Here is a 19,558-nt window from a genome sequence, read left to right on the forward strand (position 1 = left end):
TTTTGGAGTTTGGGCAGTACAGTAACTGACGTCGGCCTAAGTATAGGGAATATAAAATGCAGACTGGCAGTAGCAAGAATACCGTTTCTAAGGTAAGAGGCATTTGTTAACATCGAATATAAACTGCAATGTTAGGAAGTATTTTCTGAAGGTATCTGTGTGGAGTATAGCCTCGTAGGAAGTGACACGTGGACTATGAGCAGTAAAGACGACAATAGAAGCTAATGAAATGTGGTTACAGAACAACGCTAAAAATTTAGAGGTGTAAATCCGTATAAGTAATGAATGAGTACTGAATGTAACTGCAGTAGAAAAAAAATTATGGTGCAACTTGACTAAAAGGAGGGATCAGTTGATGGGATACACATTGAGAAATCAAGAAAGTAATGAAAAAACCCTCATGAAGAAAGTAATGATTGTTAATCTGACAATGTAGGAAAATTTTGAGAGATAACTGACTAGTGTGGAGAGCTGCTTCCAATTAGTCTTCAGACTAAATACAATAACAACGGAGTTGCACAGAAGCAATGATTTTTCCCGTCTATCATGCGATAAGAGGGCAGGTTCTGGGTTCTGTGTGTGTAGGGGCGGCTGGACTACTGTAACTGCTTCGCGTATCTACTACACAGTCAGCTGGCACTAACCCTATTTTTGGCACTCTGCAGTACTTCAGGCGATTAGCAACGTGCTGCTCAACCATGAAATATTGCTAGCACAAGTGAAGCTTTCTTCGCCTATACGACATACCTTCTGTCCAATACTAGTACGCTGTAGGTTGCACCTTAGCGCCAGAACCCATCAAAACAGTGCTTATGTTCATTTTGTGACGCCTTATGTCAGCACTTCTGAAAGTTAAATACAGTTCGCAACTCAAGTGCTAATTTTTATATGCACAATAGCTAACAAGTTCCCTTCCACTGCAATATGGACACAATGTCACTGTCCGATAGTAAATAAGCAACCGCTGTCAGCACGGACGGATGCAGACTTATCTCCTACATTCGTTATCTGACACAAAAAATAATGGCTCAGCACTATCATTTCCGATGTTAACGAAAGCGTGCTTCTGCACACGGCAGATCCCTGTCACTGCGCTCTTGTTACGTAACTGCGTCACATCATTCCATTTCAGTTTTCCATATATGCAAGTCCTTCGCTCGGTAGATACACGACTGTCACTGCTGAGATTCCAATGAACCCACGAGGTCACAAGGGCAACGTTTACCTCAGCGCATGAGACCTGGCGACACAGCACTTGTGAACTCCACAGTATTTCTACCATTCAACACAAACAGCCTGTCCAGTATTTCACTGGAACACTGCTCGTATTTGCAAAGTAGCCACTACATACCGTTATTCCATGTTTATTCACCCAATCACGTCATCATGTCGTAGAATTCAGAGACTTAGCTGACCATGTACTTGCACCCTGCTTCTCCATTACTTTACAGTCAGTGGCTGCCATTATGCATTTATTGTCTCGCCTCTTCACGTTTTTCGTCAGTGCTGTCCTTTCTCCTTAATCGGTGACTCAGTCGTCTAGAGCCTTCTATTCGCCACAAGAGATCTTTTACATAGCCCAAGTTCCTTGCTTTCATTTGATTCAGAATACCAGGCTGCTCGCACTGGTCTATCAATTCATTGTCATTTAACAGAATCGCTTTAATTTCTCAGACGTTTCCATTCTATTAGTAAAATTGTTTACTCACGTTTTATTCTGGTGATTAAGGGATTCGTAGAATCTAACCGTAGTTTTTTGTTAACGGCGACGCCGTTGACACGCTTCTCCCGGCACTGCGGCGTTGCCTGCATTGCAATATTAAAACTGCCCGACGATGCTAAGCTAACTCTGTTTATAACATACGACGATGCCACTTTGGCTTGGTGACAGTGGAATAGTGTAACGCTACATCTTTTCTATTCAGATTTGAAGATAGTCTTTATGGGCGGAAATCAATAGCTGTTGATATTTTGTTTCAGATCAATGACCGGAATTAAAGTAAATTCTAATCGTACTGATGTGTGGCTGATTTCTTTTACTTTGTGTGTGTGCAACAATAAAACATGCTCTATTAGCCACCAACTGTTATCTCCACTTCGATTACAATGTTATCTTTATGGAAGATGCTTCCAAAGTATTTAAAACTTTTATGACCCTCCAGATGTCTGCTTGTCGACTATCAGAGGAACCATTGCACTGTCCACTTTAGTAACGGCCATGTTATTCTCATTTCCGAGACGGATGGTATCACTATTTTGAAACAGATTTGGTGCTGATGTTACATGCGATATCACTAATTTCCTCACCTGTTTCTTGCTCATGTGCGTCCATGCTGATCAATTACAATTCTCTCTCTCTCTCTCTCTCTCTCTCTCTCTCTCTCTCTCTCCCCCCCCTCCCCATCTTACCTCAGCGGTGCGCGTCCTTAAAAAGAACACATACGTGTCCGCACTTAGCATGAATTTGAAGAATAGAGAGTTTACACAACTTTTACTTCTCACATTCATAAAATATTCAGCGAACATCTCGAATCGTTTCAAGAGGCATTATCTAATCACTGAAAACTTTCCCCCTGGTAAACATGTTTAAATGCCTCAAAATTCCCAAATACAGCAACATAGATTACCTTCCTGTGTCATAATCAGTGCTCCCGACACTTTCCATGAAACGAAAATACCATGACGGCTGTTGGCTAAATGCAACCACTCAGATCATCACTATCATTGCATTTCAAACAGCATCTGTTTCCAACTACTTCAACTGGATTGATTTGTTTTTTTTTTTTTTTTTTTTTGCAATTACGTAGTTAATGCAGTAGTGGGCTATAGCAGCAGCAGTCTAGAGCATTTACTGAGTTGGGACAGGTACCTAATGGCCAGGATCTTTTATAAACACGATTTTTCGATGAAAAGGGTTATCAGACGACACACAACAAACCGTACTTTCACTAGGGTAACATAATTTGTTTCCTAAATAAACATGAACTCAACAAATTCTCCCGTTTCTGTAATATATTCATTATGGTTGTTATCCAACTGACACTAGATAAAGGCTTCCTCTTGACTTTTCCGCGTATTTTGTGTATCCAACGTCATCTAACCTCTTCCTTTAGGTTATCGGCTCTCTCTTTTTCCTTGCTCTTAGAGAACAACAAATACCTTTCTCGGTTGAATACGCTAGTCATGTCCCGTCCACTCGTTTCAGTTTCATTATGGTCACCATTACGACTTCCACTCCAATCTGTTTCCAGATCCATTTATTAGTTTTCCTGTCTCGCCCAGCAAGAATCTCTCCAATGCCGACTTAAGTAACATGTTTGAGAAAGTCACAACTGACAATACACAATGACCAAACTTTCCACTTCAACCACATCGGGAATTTGATTAGAAAACAAGGTTTGGTTATTCAAAATGACGGCAAGCCATTTTTATTCTTATGATTATTCCTTCTGATGTCGACCCAATTGTTCTCTTTAACTGCTCAAATTACAAAAACATGTCCTATGACCTCAATGTCAATTTGTACTATTTGCTTTTTGATCCGTAAGTTACACGTTACTTAGTTTTTTACAATTATTTTAAGGCCTATTTTCGATTAGGTGCTATTAAGTTATTCAATGCTTTGTTGAAAAATATCTGCAAAAGAGGCAAACAGTACAATTATCGATAGCAAAACTAAACTGCTTCAGATATTTTCCTAACACGCATTTATCAATTTTTCCCAGTTAAGAAATATGTAATCTTACTCCAGACCTGTAGTGTATAATTTTGATGATGTTTAATCTCCAACAGGCTTCATTCAATTCTGAATTTCTAGAGCATAACTATAATCAGGAATATTAATCCCAAATTGGATAAATGTATGTCCTTTATTGCCCACTTAAAAAGTGTTTCTCTTAAATGTCTTAACTTTAAATATGTTACACAAGTATGTAAAGTAATATTAAAGTTCAAACAATTCTTCACCCTTATCTGCAAACACTCTCAACAATATTTCGATGAATATTTGTCAACTATATGGGAACTATAATCATACAATATAGCGCAGCAGTTTTTTGGATTCTAAAAGTTCTGAGCCTTCTAAACTGCAGTTTCCAATATAGCACTTAATAGGCAGTCAAATTCTGCACATTCTGAGTTCGTGCTAACTTTACGATGATTGCAACGTAGATTATACTTAACAACATTCACCGGTACAACTCTATAGTAAGTGGGAGGAACTTCTGGCGTGTTTCTACTCATAAGATGGTCTAATAACTTAGGCCTACATACTTTTCGAGTGACGTAACTAAGGGCGCTAAACGGAACTAAATGTTCCCCAGTTTTACAATAAAAACGAGGGGGGAAAACCACGTTTTTGACAAATAAGGCAAAGTGTTGCGGCAGACCCACACACAGTGAGGGCAAATATCACGAGTAAAAATAAATAAACAAACAGATACTGAACTGTGCTTACGTGTACGAACACCAAAGGATGCTTGCTGTATTAACACGCCATATCGTGTATTAATTTATTGTAACACAAGCGGCTGAGTATGAATATAGCTGCAAACGTGCAGTTCCATCTCCACTCATTGGTGGATTATGCCGGTATTTACTTCAAATGAAGTACACCATAAGCCTTATAACGCACGTGCAGAAGTAGGCGTATCTAATATTACGTCATATTTAACGAAAGATTTACGTTTAACATGATACACGCGTTACACCTTTCAGGATAAAATGGCAGGATTGTTTTACTTATAAATAAATAAATAAATAAATAGAGACCAATTTACTCTAGTAGTAAAACATGTCATGATTTTTTCTTCAACTTAAGTAAAATGGGTTTCGATCTAATCTCAGGCCGTAGTATATAAACATATGTGGCCTTGCCTCAACTCCCAAGCGACAAGAGAATATAGATTTTCGTACATTCCACAATGCAGTGGTGCCAAAGATAGTGTAGCTATTTTCAGACCCTTGTCATCTTAAGGTCTTTATTTCAAAAGTGGTCGTACTGTAAAATCAAACTTATTACTTCGTAAACATTCGACACCACCACTTGGCGTCTAATTAAATGAGGTACGACACACGTCTCCCAGTAAAATAATAAATTATAAAGTCGATTAAAACGCACAAAAAGAAACAACGCGCACTGCATTACATAAGCAGGAAACAATGACCCCGCCGTGTTAGGTATTTTAATATATCCATTCGCACAGTGGTAACATCAATTTCATTTCGGACAAGAGAGGGTGAGCGGAAGGAACGTGAAATTTACACAACACACGGGCGTTAAGGCTTGGGGGGGGGGGGGGGGGGGAGGGGAGACGAAAGGCTAAAGGAACACAGTGGTTGTGCTAACCTATACATAAAACCGACGCAAATGGTGCATTTACCATGCCAAGCGGTGAGAAAATATTCTAGGTTCTTTAGTCTACACACTGAAAATGGAAAATTAATTACGAAATTTCGAAATCCCACTCTCTTGCATTCATAAAAAACTTCATGAGCCACTATATTTGACTTACTAATTTGTGCTTCCATTTGCATAAACTAAAGTTGTACTTTTCAAACACTAAATACCATTTTGCGCTTTGGGGGACATCAAAGGCTGGTCATCAGATTGAAGGTGGAGAGTAAGGAGTTAAAACTGCTTGGAAGTTCAAGCACAAGTAACAAAAGAAATTATGTGAAAAGCATAGAAATTTCACCACTATCACAAACCCACGTGACAGTTGGCAATCGATGCATTTCACCAATACACAGTGTAAAGAGCTGCTGCAATAAATGCTAACTTCCTGGCACAACATCTCACTTAAATGAACACTATTTTGAAAGGCAGCTGTCTGTCTTATTATAATGCAATTTTCTTTCTGTAATCTACTGGTGATGAAATCTATAATTTTTATCACAGAATCAAGACTGAAAGTGTCATTTACATAGGCCCATGCACTGACAATCTGTCTTGTGTGTGATGGTCACTTTATTCATGATACATATGGTGAAGTCTTACAAACCCATAAGCAGATATGTAGGACACAACACAACTTGGAATAAAGATTAGAACTATATGATGAGACAGCAGAAAACAGATGAAATTTTGAAAGTTCTTCCATTCAACCAAATCATATTATTATTATTACTATTATTATTATTATTATTATTTATTGACATAGGATGCCAGACAAAAGGCATGCGAGACATGAAGAAAATTTAACAGTTGACATTATTAATAACAGATCAGGTTTATCATTTTCATTTCTACCATGAATGTTTTATACCTGTTACTTCAGAATCAAGCAACAGAAAATCCTGGATGGAATAAAGAAAATTACGAAAAGGTTAGATTGCTAGTGCAGATACTGTGTCATAGAGAGGCACCACAAAAAGACTACTTAACATGTAAGACTTGTGGCAGAAAGGTCTTGTTCTGACCTACCTACACACACAGACACAGACACAGACACAGACACACACACACACACACACACACACAGGATGACTGTCTCTGGCTGCCGGGGCCAGACTCCTCAGGTCAATATGCAGCTTTGCGAGTCTGGCCCCGGCGGCCATAAACAGTGGTCATGTATTTCAGAAGTAGCCCTTCTGGCCAAGTGCTTATGTGTTTAGTAATCTTTTTTATTGTGCCTGCCTGCAAATCATCTTCACTGCTACACGGTGATTACCAATCTAACCTTTTCATAATATTGTTAGTTCAGAATGTAATATAAATGTGGGTACCAAAAACATGGTTAAAATGTTCTAAGCCTCCATCACACTCCAATAAAAGAAGTTTAGCTGACATACTCAACGGGCAGTCAAACAAAACTATTTTGCATTAGGTGAACTTTTGAGAGATCAACAAAGAATATCACAGACATTCACATGGTGTAAGTTTCTCTTCAAATGAAATACATTCTACTGTTAATTATGCAAGCAGTCATCACTGACCACTATTGGTAAAGCACAATTACTGCAAAAAATGAACACACCATTGAGAGAACGCTTTTTGTTTGCCTTCAAAACATGGTTACCATTTCATATCTTTTGTTATATATGGTGTCAGTCACAAATTTACTCTACAATAGCACAATTTTAATGGTAATGAAGTGATGTATATGAAACATATTTTAAGAAAGCAATGCTTTGTCTCATTAAGTTTTGAAATGGTTCACATTTTACAATGCATTGAAGAGGAAGAGTTAAGACTGACTATAGCATGTGTAGAGTAGAAAAGGATACACACTATATAAAAAAAAGGCCCTTGATACATTTCATGAACAGCTTGTCTAATCTGCTGCTGTAATGCCTGTTTTGTTGCAGTACTAAGTTCTGTAATATATAGAATGCCAACTGAAAGCTCCTTGCATATAAAATCTGTATCTACAGCATCACAAGGAATATAATCATTTCATCATGTGATAAAATGTAAAGAGTTTACTAATGCTGAAAGGGACCATGTATTATTGCCTTACAAGGGAGTGAGAAACAGAAAACTGGGATTTTTACCTGCCAGGAAGCAAGTAAATTAACTGTATGTGCCATCTGAAGAGGAAATGCACATTACTGGCAACGTTCAACTGTTTGCACTAGCTTTAATAGCAATGAATAAGCTACATATGTGGAGAATCTAGCAACTTTATGAGAAGAATACATCTGTGTCTTCACTGAGCTGGAACTTCAGAATTTGGTTTGATAGATATTCTATAATAAAGTGCCATCTGTTAAGTTAGTTACTCAAGTCATATTCCATGCACTAACACAAGTTATTTGTGTTTGAATCAACTTCTAGGAATAAAGTAGGAACATATGGTTCATGGAAGTTTGAACAACAATTATATTAAACGAGATAACAAAGAAGAGAGACTGCCGTGAACAGTACAATACACACAATATATGTTATATTTTGATAGTAAGAAACCAGATACATTGAGGAAGCAGTGCTACAAGATATCCTCTTTGCAACAAAAAAGTTAATACTTCTCCATAACAGAATACAGAGATGTAATTTTACACACTGAATTTTGCACATAGGATGGTATGCTGTTTATCTTTTATAAGGCTCTACTTCCAGATGACACATGAACTGGCATTTATAGGGAATAAAAAAAATGTTTCAAAGGAGCCGAGTACGTTAATCTCTAAGGTTTTTACGGCTGCTTCTAAACATAACACCTAACTGCAGTATAAGGGTGAATCCTTGTAGCCTTTCTGACCTGTCCAACATGGGAAAGTTTACATGGCATTGTCCTAAGGAGATAGTGAAAAACCAGGGTAAATATTTCACATACAGTAAACGATATAGCATTACTACGTGGAAAAAGTTCATGATGTTAAATGGAATCAGTCGTAGCTGTTTGTATTGCTTGGATGAACACGGTTAGAGAGATGTTTATACAACATATAAGACGACTGCATATGAAGGATGTCCAGTGTCACTATATAATATCACTTTCTCTAAACGACTGCGTATTTATACACAATGTAGACAGTGGAGTTATGGTCGGAAGGCAGTTAAAACAAGTTTACTTACATCGCCAACCTAATTTTCATGCCTACTTGTTGACGTGGCGTCAGCTAATGACGGTTCCTCAGGAAAACGACCTCACACAAATATTGACATATGTTTATGAATCAAACCTCCAAGCAATGTAATTATGGTACAGTACGTAAAAAATTTATTCAAAGCTGCCATATGAAATCAACATGATGTGAAAATATGGCGACGATAAATGTCTGCAGACGAAATCTCTTGAGGTCTGTTTCAGAAAATCATTTAATAAGACAGTAACAGTTACTCACCTGATTCTTCAAATAGCTTTCAATAGCACGATACGCAGAATCCGTGAGTTTCACAAATATCAACGACTTATCACTATTATTTCCCTGCGATGACAAACCATACTGAACACCTTCCACTAGCTCCGCCATTTCTGCCTCATCGTTTGAACTGGCAGACCAGCTGACGGACGGAAATCTATTGAGAGACTTATAGTGAAACAATAATTTAAGATAGTTCTTATTATATTACAATTATGAAACATTATAGCTAAAAACTACAAAAATTTATAATTTTTCTGCAATTTAATATTGCAAAGAATATTCATTGACTAGCTTCATCATCCTTTTGGTTTACAGTTATGCCGCCAGGTGTCACACCAAGTAAATACAGACAGAAGGGTTCTAAGGGATTTGACAAGTAATGGTGTGTAAGGAACAAATGCATAACTGGTGATGTGAGGTAAGGAGATGCAATTATTGAGATATGTAACTGTATTTTGAAGTGTTAAACTGCAGTGGCTACAGATTCGTATACTGAATATTGGCGAATTCCCTAATAAATGAATGGTATATATTATTTAGCGGTGTGTCGTGAAAAGTGATATTTACATATTCACATGTTATTGCCATTACGCAAGTAAATGTTGCTGTACCCGTTCATACCGGCTTTCAAGCACAGTAATAAGCACTGATAGCTACTGTATAATTTTCATGAAATTATTTTCACAGATTGAGAGCACTTCACGCTGAAGTTTTCCTTCTTTCAAGAAATACGCCCAGGAATCGCAAGCAAAGCGTATTTTTGCCTGTGGATTCGGCTTGCCCACTTCAGAGTATTCAGACTCCCATATACAACACACAAACGAGAGTCCATAATGGACCAAAAAGAAGAGGTAAATACAGTTTTTATAGTCATGTGAAAGGAGAACAAAATGTGCTGATGGATAAGGAACCAACTTCAAACACGTTTTTAGAACAGTAACAAAGCTAATAGAGGAATAATTTTCTCCGCAATAATTTTGTTATGCGTTGGACACGTTTAGTTTCATACAGAACAGTGAAGATATACATACCTACGGGATTATGTTGAACAAATTGCATATAAACTTTAATAACTGCAGTTTGTGTTGAAGTCTTACCAGTGTCTATATAGTTATTGTATCTTGAACACTGCATCTGCGCCAGTCTGCATGTATTATCGTTAAGATTACGCTTTTTTGGCTGTCAATATGGAACATACAACTAATTCTCATTAGTTGTTGCCAAGGAGTGACTTAATCAGCATTGGTTTTCATTTTATTTACATGCAACTGTTACAATGATTACACTTTGGCTACTCATACTTATAAAACTGTTGGTGCTTCAGTAACTTTACTCATATAAGTGAATGAAAAATGGAGAGAATCAGAAAATGTAATTTGTTCGTGTAGAGTTAAAACACAAAATAACAAATACCACTTACAGCATTGTACAAACTGCAAGTGTAAGATAAACAGAAACGAAACAATGAGCAATGCAGGTGGGCTGAGCTGAAAACAGATATTCAGTAAGTGATAGAATGAGGTGGAGATCATTGTACCCCAAACATGTCTGTAGATAGTTTGTGAGGAGTAGGGGGGCTAGACAAGAGGATATGGAGTGTTTTATGTTTTAAATGTACAGATGTGAGTTAGTAATTTCTAACCACCACCTTTCACACTCTACAATAACAGGAATTCTTTTTGGAATTGGAGTTGACAAGAAGAAAAACACCTGATAACACTATTTTTTTTCCCTTCCCTGAGAACTGGGGGAGTTTGCAGGATGCAGCCCCTGCTTGGCCCCAGATGTGAGTGCCCTTGTTGTGTGCCGCAGGGAACCAAATTTTTTTGAAGGCAATTTTTATCAACCACACAAACAAACTTGTTGCTTATTATTGGACTTAAAAAGTTGTTTTTGTGGTTGGATGCTTTCTCTGATGACATATAACCTTATAGCATGACAGTGTGCAACAATGTCACACACTGAGAATGTGTCTCTCTATACTTTTTTCGTGTTCCAGTATTGTGTTCTTTTCAAGCAGGGCCTGTAAAAAGTTAAAAGCGAGAAGAGAAATAATGACCAGCCCATCTTCCCACACATGTGGAAAGCTTTATAAAATATTATAATGGACTGGGTAAGGTTTAAGTTGTTCAACTCAATGTAGAACAGTTACCAAGTTGTAGTCCGCCCCGGTAGCTGAGTGGTCAGCTTGACAGACTGTGAATCCTAAGGGCCCGGCTTCGATTCCCGGCTGGGTCGGAGATTTTGTCCGCTCAAGGACTGGGTGTTGTTGTCCTCATTATCATCATTTCATCCCCATCGACGCGTAGCTCGCCGAAGTGGCGTTAAATCGAAAGACCTGCACGAGGCGAACGGTCTACCCGACGGGAGGCCCTAGTTGTATAATGTGCAGCTACAGATAGATTTGTGGCATTTTCATCTCTTTATGAATTATTTTGCGAAGATTTCATTCTCCTTTTCTTCTGAAGGGTGAATTCTAAAGATGGAGTCTTAAAGCAAATGCAAGACTCCCACTCTCCAGAATTCTTTTTAGCTGTAATTGATAAATGTACAAACTTGGCAGTGTTAGTGGTGGTAGTCTTGACATTTGAAATATTCTTATCAGCTAACATTTTTACTATTAAGTTTCCTTGGGTTTTTCATTGTTTTACACTTTGTGTTCCATGAATCTCATCACAAAGGAAAGCCTTAAAGGGTGTGGAATGAGGTGAGTTATACGGCACAACTCTCTCTCTCTCTCTCTCTCTCTCTCTCTCCTCTCTCTCTCTCTCTCTCTCTCATATGTAATCTTCCTCTCCCCCCCTCACCCTCTTCCTCTCCCCCCCCTCACCCTCTTCCTCTCCCCCCCCTCACCCTCTTCCTCTCCCCCCCCTCACCCTCTTCCTCTCCCCCCCTCACCCTCTTCCTCTCCCCCCCTCACCCTCTTCCTCTCCCCCCCTCACCCTCTTCCTCTCCCCCCCTCACCCTCTTCCTCTCCCCCCCTCACCCTCTTCCTCTCCCCCCTCCTCACCCTCTTCCTCTCCCCCCTCCTCACCCTCTTCCTCTCCCCCCTCCTCACCCTCTTCCTCTCCCCCCCTCCTCACCCTCTTCCTCTCCCCCCTCCTCACCCTCTTCCTCTCCCCCCCTCCTCACCCTCTTCCTCTCCCCCCCTCCTCACCCTCTTCCTCTCCCCCCTCCTCACCCTCTTCCTCTCCCCCCCTCCTCACCCTCTTCCTCTCCCCCCTCCTCACCCTCTTCCTCTCCCCCCCCCTCACCCTCTTCCTCTCTCCCCCCCTCACCCTCTTCCTCTCTCCCCCCTCACCCTCTTCCTCTCTCCCCCCCTCACCCTCTTCCTCTCTCCCCCCCTCACCCTCTTCCTCTCTCCCCCCCTCACCCTCTTCCTCTCTCCCCCCCTCCTCACCCTCTTCCTCTCTCCCCCCTCCTCACCCTCTTCCTCTCTCCCCCCCTCCTCACCCTCTTCCTCTCCCCCCCTCCTCACCCTCTTCCTCTCCCCCCCTCCTCACCCTCTTCCTCTCCCCCCCTCCTCACCCTCTTCCTCTCCCCCCCTCCTCACCCTCTTCCTCTCCCCCCCTCCTCACCCTCTTCCTCTCCCCCCCTCCTCACCCTCTTCCTCTCCCCCCCTCCTCACCCTCTTCCTCTCCCCCCTCCTCACCCTCTTCCTCTCCCCCCTCCTCACCCTCTTCCTCTCCCCCCTCCTCACCCTCTTCCTCTCCCCCCTCCTCACCCTCTTCCTCTCCCCCTTCTCACCCTCTTCCTCTCCCCCCTCCTCACCCTCTTCCTCTCCCCCCTCCTCACCCTCTTCCTCTCCCCCCTCCTCACCCTCTTCCTCTCCCCCCTCCTCACCCTCTTCCTCTCTCCCCCCCTCACCCTCTTCCTCTCTCCCCCCCTCACCCTCTTCCTCTCTCCCCCCCTCACCCTCTTCCTCTCCCCCGCCCCCTGTGTGTGTGTTGTGTGTGTGTGTGTGTGTGTTGTGTGTGTGTGTGTTGTGTGTGTGTGTGTGTGTGTGTAAACATTAACTTTGGTACTGCTAATAACCACCAGTGCAAAAGTTAGGGGAAGTTTACGAGGGACCAATCTAACATCCCGCTCCTGACACCAATTGTAAAATATTACGTGGTTTGGGGATGGAGAGAGAAACTTATGACACCAATGTTAATGTATAAAATGGCAGGGAAGGGGAAGAATGTTGTTAAATATGCCTTGTGGCAGCAGTGTGGAGGAGGTCGAGCCGTCAGTTGATAGTGGGTGTTCAGGGCTGTTGTTAAAGGACATAACAGGAAATGAAGTACAATAAAGAGGATATACAGAGTACAAAGGGCGCGCCTAGGGACAGAAGTTAGGTTTAGGCCACTCTGAGGTCGAAAAATTAATTAAAATGAGAAACGTAAGGGGAAGCGGTTCATGTTAACTTAAGTTGGTGACCGGTCGTGAAAAGCAGAGCCAGAGGCTCTGCCTTCCAAAAAGACGTCTGTTCTGCTCAAGGTCTGGATTAAAAGAGAGAGAAGCAATTGTGTTCTGCACCGCGGAACACTCCAGCATGCCCACACGCGATCGGTATCTCGTGCACGCTATTGGCGACAACCAACGGCATGAATTTGTTAGCAGTTTCAGCAGAGGGCCCAGGGCGTTTGCTGTCAGCATCTTTAACTGGACAGAACAGACTTGGTTTTGAAAGGCAAGCGACTGGTGTCACGTAGACACTGTGTGAATTACTCGGGGAGAAAACTTGTAAAGATTCCACTGGGCCTTTGAGATAAATTTTTTAAACTAATTCCCTAAAATATTCCTTCACTGTCTGCCATCCTGTACACCAGAATTTCTTTGGGTTTTATGAGAGATCCTTTGTAATATGCTTGTAGCAGTGGTTGTTAAAGGCCTCGCACATTGCCCCCTTGACAGCCAAATTTGTTCCATTGAGCGTCTGCCTACCTATAGCTGTATGATTTCTTTTATACTTGTCGTGCAGAACTCTTAGTTTCTTTAGAAGTTTTTACAGTGACTGTGAATCATGGAGGGTTGCTAACATCATTCCCGCCATTGATACCGAGTCTCATACAGAAAATCTCGCATGCAGTTTCAATTTCTGTCTCAGTGGGTTTGACTTTTTTCTAATCTGATGAGACAATTAAACCACTTCCATTTACCATTAGTATTCTGTCTAAATTATCCCCAAGAATAAGGGAGAAGTAAACATACTGTGGGTGCCTTGGTGGAATACAGGCCTGTGTAGTTCTAGAATGGGACCAGGGAAAGGAATGACTAATGAAGGTTGAGGTTATGGGAACATAAGAGACACTGCAGGAGAGTTCCCATCTGCACAATTAAGATAAGCTGTTGTTGGTAGGAAGGATCCAGATGGCACAAGTTGTTGTTTCATGTTATTTGTAGCATCAAATCAAGCTTAATTATTTGTTCATTCTTCATGTGAGTTGATGCTTGATTGTTTGATCGTCATGTAGACTGATAGCTAACTTAACTAACTTAGAACCTCTACGTGATCCTATCATGAACGGAAATTGCTTTCATGAGTACTATAATGGAACATCCATCATATGCTGTAGTATTAAATTACAGGAATGAGGATGGAGAAATAATTAATAGGAAAGCACAGAATTGAAAATTCATTAATTTTCAATTCTATGCTATTCCATATATCCCAACTTGAATTGAAGTCTCCGGGCATGTGTCATAGATCAAGGAATACATTAAAAAAGTTAAGCAGCTGTCAGAGTATGTGTTAATAAATTAATATTAATCTTGTGTAAAGGATTCGTGGTTAACTAAGCTGAGTGTAACATAGTGAAATTAAGAGAAATCACTACAGTTAAAAAAAAAGGCTGCTGTCTCCTGGGTTATATTAAATAACTAGTGTCTTTCTCCAATTTTTAACTTAATATCTGTGTGAGCACAGTGATTTTTGTTGTGAGCACAGTGATTTTTGTTAGGATTTAAGAGTTATCTTTATAGCATTAGAAAAACTGAAAACAAAAGATATTATTTAAAGAGGATAGTGCAATCAACTAGAAAGGAAGACAATGCAGAGACAGCAGAAAGAAATGTTACTTAACATAAACAGATAACACTGAATTGTGTGGTGTACTCATAATTCTCTTTTTTTTTAACCAGGCACAACAGCATAAAGAGAAAGGAAATGATTGTGTGAAGGAAAAGAAATACATTGAAGCAGTATTGCATTACACAAATGCAATAAAGTTGGATCCATCTGACCACACCTTTTACAGTAATAGATCTTTAGCTTTTCTCAAACAACAACAGTATCCCCTAGCAATGGAGGATGCGAGACAGGCTATAAAACTGAAACCTGATTGGCCCAAAGTATGTAAGTTTCACTTATTCATTCTAGAACTTAAGTTTGTATGTTATTATGCTTATGTTTCTATTACACAATTTTCTTTGACTAACAAGGAACCTGCTGAGTGTCAGGTCGCAAAAGGCTAATGATATAGCATTCGACACCCCACCTATTGTCTACACGTAACCACAATATTGCCTGCTAATGGCAACAGGGGGTGGGACTGGAGGTATCTAATGGTAAGCACAACAAGGGGCCTGCAGAGAGTAGTTGAAATGCTTAGTCGACAAGTAACTCTCAGAAGTGCTATAGTGCTAGTGGTGGTAATACAAAGCAAAGCAGAGCAATAATAGTGATGAACAAAAGAAATACTGTATTATTTGTACAACAATGGTTACTGAAGTACACATTTCATCAGAAATGAACCCAAGGAATTTCCAGAGTGAGAAAGAAGTGGCAGATGAAATATTAGTTTTTCTGCAGGACGAGTCATCTACATCTACATTTATACTCCGCAAGCCACCCAAGGGTGTGTGGCGGAGGGCACTTTACGTGCCACTGTCATTATCTCCCTTTCCTGTTCCAGTCGCGTATGGTTCGCGGGAAGAACGACTGTCTGAAAGCCTCTGTGCGCGCTCTAATCTCTCTAATTTTACATTCGTGATCTCCTCGGGAGGTATAAGTAGGGGGAAGCAATATATTAGATACCTCATCCAGAAACGCACCCTCTCGAAACCTGGCGAGGTTTGGGGTAAGTGGTCATACACACTTGATTGTGCAGACTACGTAGTTTAGTAGAATGACGATTTGCATTTAACGAGTGAAAGGGAAAGTGATATTGAAACAGGTTTAGATTCATGTAGTTAATCCAGTCTTCAGTTAAATATCGATTACAAAAACTTGTGTTTGCGCATTTCCGGGAGGCTCGATGCAATGTATAGGATGTGCGTGATAGTGACCTACTACGTAATGCACAACAAATTGTGCAACACGTAGATTACTGTGATTTCAAGGGAACTGTGGATGGTAGCACAACTAATTAAGATGTTGAAATTTCAAACAAAGCATAAACTTGATGAACTGTGAAATCAGCTCGAAAATTTGTAGACAAGATGAACAAACTTACCCCATTGTTTAGTACGGAATTTGTTTCCAACTCTGGCCAATCAGGATTTGAAGGGGAAATGCATATGAAATGAACCGTGGAAATTTGAGATGAGAGTTGTATCAAAATCAAACAACATAAATGCCTTAATGAATTCATATAAAGTTACGCTATTAGTCTGGGTGGCAAACTGGCTGGAAAGTCATTTACTGTGATGCGAGAAATTGGAGGCGCTCTGCCCCTCTTAGATTCTTTCTCTGTGCATGATCTGGCAAGGACAATAGGGAATATTTACATCACAGCAAGCAAGAGTGGAAAAATGTGAGTAAGAGAGCAATGATTACAGTATGAACACGCCTTCGGTTGGTAGCTGGTCAAAATAACTTGCGTCTGCTGAATTCATGGTCTATGTACAAAAATCATACTCCATTAGAGCAAACTATCCCTCCTAAAGTGGATGACACTGCAATTCGCACCACCTGGAACCACTGGACAAATTCCGGCTCTGGATTTTTGTTCTTTTTTCAATGATTTTAAAACATATTATTGCACTATCTGCAGGTACACCGTAAGATAGCCAGTTTCACTTTAAGCTGCACACACTGTTTCGTATTCTGTTGCATGCCATCACATTCCAGCAGTTCTCATCACCCTATTACAACAGTACCATTCTATAGGCATTCTTTAAGAGTGGAAACTAGCGGAACGTCCTGCATGGTTAGTAACTCTGAAGGAGTTTGCCTCTTGGTGGTGTTGGTGCGAACCATTTTGATCATTGTGGCATGCTATTTTTTCATTCAGTGTTCATGGTGCAAGTTAATGGCTTCTTTTGAACATTTCCTGAATGAATGTATAAGATTTTCATTTTGTGAAAGTAATATGTGAACAGTTTATCATGGCATTTGCCCACGGCTATAAACAAATAACTCTGCCTGAGGGAGAGGAACAGTGCAGAGGAATAAGCCCCATCTCTATCAAAAGACTGCCATACTACATCCACATTCTGTGCTTCCACAAAAGCAGAACTGGGGTAACAGTCATAGAGATCGCTGATACCTTTTCTTGTGATGAGAGTTGCATTCAAATCCCTTTATGCACCAAGATTAGTATCTTCATTCATTTCAAAATAAGGAAGAAACAAGTAATTTATGACACAAAGCAAATTGGAAAACACAAAGCATTTTGTAGTGGCTGCAGTGCAATTGTTTGCTGCAGCTGGCAGTGGTAGTTTAGACCCGACCTCTACTGATATGTTATCCAACATAGTTCAAAACACTCCCCACTTACAAGTGCCACAATATAGTGTCCACATAATACGTACATCTCGTAAAAGGTTGATCTCTGCGTCTCCCGGTCAGTCGTTGTCTGTCACTCCCGTGATGCACAAGTTGAGTCATAAGCAACTAATATTTTTCATGTCGTAATTGTTAACATTACACTTGAAAATGATTCTTACTAAAGATTGAACTTGCGATCTCACACTCAAGAGGTTCTTAGTTTGGCAAGCATTTTAATGTTCATGGGCCAGTTCGTTAGTTAAACTGTAATATCTGTAGCAGAGAGTACTAATTTAAAGAAAAAGAAGCAGTACATATGTTTTGTAGATACAGAATGGAAATTCCGTAGATTTCTTCATTTCTGGTAGAAATATTATTACAGATGGGAAATGCTCGCTCTCTCTCTCTCTCTCTCTCTCTCTCTCTCTCTCTCTCTCTCTCTCTCTCTCTCTCTTCTCATGCATGCGTGCATCCAACACAGGGTGGAAAATTGTTGTTATAATATTGCACTTATTTCCGCAGGGTTACTTCCGTAAAGGTGAAATTGAACTTGCCACAGGACACTATACAGAAGCACTATTGTCTTATGGGTGTGCTTTAAGACTACAACCCCATGATAAAAGCATTTTGGATGCTATCAGTAAAACAACAGAAATGAGACAGAAAGAGAGGCAAGGTATGTATGATCAACATTTTGTTATTCGTTTAACATAGCTACTTTCCCCTCCCCCCATGAACCATGGACCTTGCCGTTGGTGGGGAGGCTTGCGTGCCTCAACGATACAGATAGCCGTACCATAGGTGCAACCACAACGGAGGGCTATCTGTTGAGAGGCCAGACGAATGTGTGGTTCCTGAAGAGGGGCAGCAGCCTTTAAAGTAGTTGCAGGGGCAACAGTCTGGATGACTGACTGATCTGGCCTTGTAACACTAACCAAAACGGCCTTGCTGTTGTGGTACTGCAAACAGCTGAAAGCAAGGGGAAACTACAGCCATAATTTTTCCCGAGGCCATGCAGCTTTACTGTATGGTTAAATGATGATGGCGTCCTCTTGGGTAAAATATTCCGGAGGTAAAATAGTCCCCCATTCGGATCTCCGGGCCGGGACTACTCAAGAGGATGTCGTTATCAGGAGAAAGAAAACTGGCATTCTACGGATCGGAGCGTGGAATGCCCGTTCCCTTAATCGGGCAGGTAGGTTAGAAAATTTAAAAAGGAAAATGGATAGGTTAAAGTTAGATATAGAGGAGATTAGTGAAGTTCGGTGGCAGGAGGAACAAAACTTTTGGTCAGGTGAATACAAGGTTATAAATACAAAATCAAATACGGGTGATACAAGAGTAGGTTTAATAATGAATAAAAAAATAGGAGTGTGGGTAAGCTACTACAAACAGCAAAGTGAACGTATTATAGTGGCTAAGATAGACACGAAGCCCATGCCTACTACAGTAGTAAAAGTTTAGCTCTGCAGATGACGAAGAAATTGATGAAATGTATGATGAGATAAAAGAAATTATTCAGGTAGTGAAGGGAGACGAAAATTTAATAGTCATGGGTGACTGGAATTCGACAGTAGGAAAAAGGAGAGAAGGAAACATAGTAGGTGAATATGGATTGGGGCTAAGAAATGAAAGAGGAAGCTGTCTGGTAGAATTTTGCACTGAGCATAACTTAATCATAGCTAACATGTGGTCAAGAATCATAAAAGAAGGTTGTATACATGGAAGAGTCCTGGAGATACTAAAAGGTATCAGATAGATTATATAAAGGTACGACAGAGATTTAGGAACCAGGTTTTAAACTGTAAGATATTTCCTGGGGCAGATGTGGATTCTGACCACAATCTATTGGTTATGAACTGCAGATTGAAACTGAAGAAACTGCAAAAAGGTGGGAATTTAAGGAGATGGGACCTGGATAAACTGAAAGAACCAGAGGTTGTAGAGAGTTTCAGGGAGAGGATAAGGGAACAATTGACAGGAATGGGGGAAAGAAATACAGTAGAAGAAGAATGGGTAGCTTTAAGGGGTGAAGTAGTGAAGGCAGCGCGGATC

General features: G+C 40.4%; 2 protein-coding genes across 3 annotated transcripts in view; one reads left to right on the forward strand and one right to left on the reverse strand.

Annotated features, from left to right (window-relative positions):
- LOC126094686 (RNA polymerase II elongation factor ELL-like) overlaps positions 1-8,917 on the reverse strand; it is a 308,602-nt gene extending 299,685 nt beyond the window's left edge. The window contains exon 1 of the mRNA XM_049909209.1: positions 8,788-8,917. Coding sequence (XP_049765166.1) covers positions 8,788-8,916 — 129 coding nt within the window. The 5' untranslated portion in view covers position 8,917. The remainder of the gene's footprint in view (positions 1-8,787) is intronic.
- A 204-nt stretch (positions 8,918-9,121) lies between these two features.
- LOC126094743 (uncharacterized) overlaps positions 9,122-19,558 on the forward strand; it is a 40,924-nt gene continuing 30,487 nt past the window's right edge. Inside the window, exons 1-4 of one of the 2 annotated variants that reach the window (XM_049909293.1) lie at positions 9,122-9,226; positions 9,496-9,659; positions 14,935-15,144; positions 18,026-18,179. In XM_049909293.1, coding sequence (XP_049765250.1) covers positions 9,642-9,659; positions 14,935-15,144; positions 18,026-18,179 — 382 coding nt within the window. In that variant the 5' untranslated portion in view covers positions 9,122-9,226; positions 9,496-9,641. Of the gene's footprint in view, positions 9,334-9,495; positions 9,660-14,934; positions 15,145-18,025; positions 18,180-19,558 lie in introns of both variants that reach the window. The other variant, XM_049909294.1, reaches the window with a different exon arrangement.

The sequence above is a fragment of the Schistocerca cancellata genome, chromosome 8 (assembly GCF_023864275.1).
Source record: "Schistocerca cancellata isolate TAMUIC-IGC-003103 chromosome 8, iqSchCanc2.1, whole genome shotgun sequence".
Taxonomy (NCBI): Eukaryota; Metazoa; Arthropoda; class Insecta; order Orthoptera; family Acrididae; genus Schistocerca; species Schistocerca cancellata.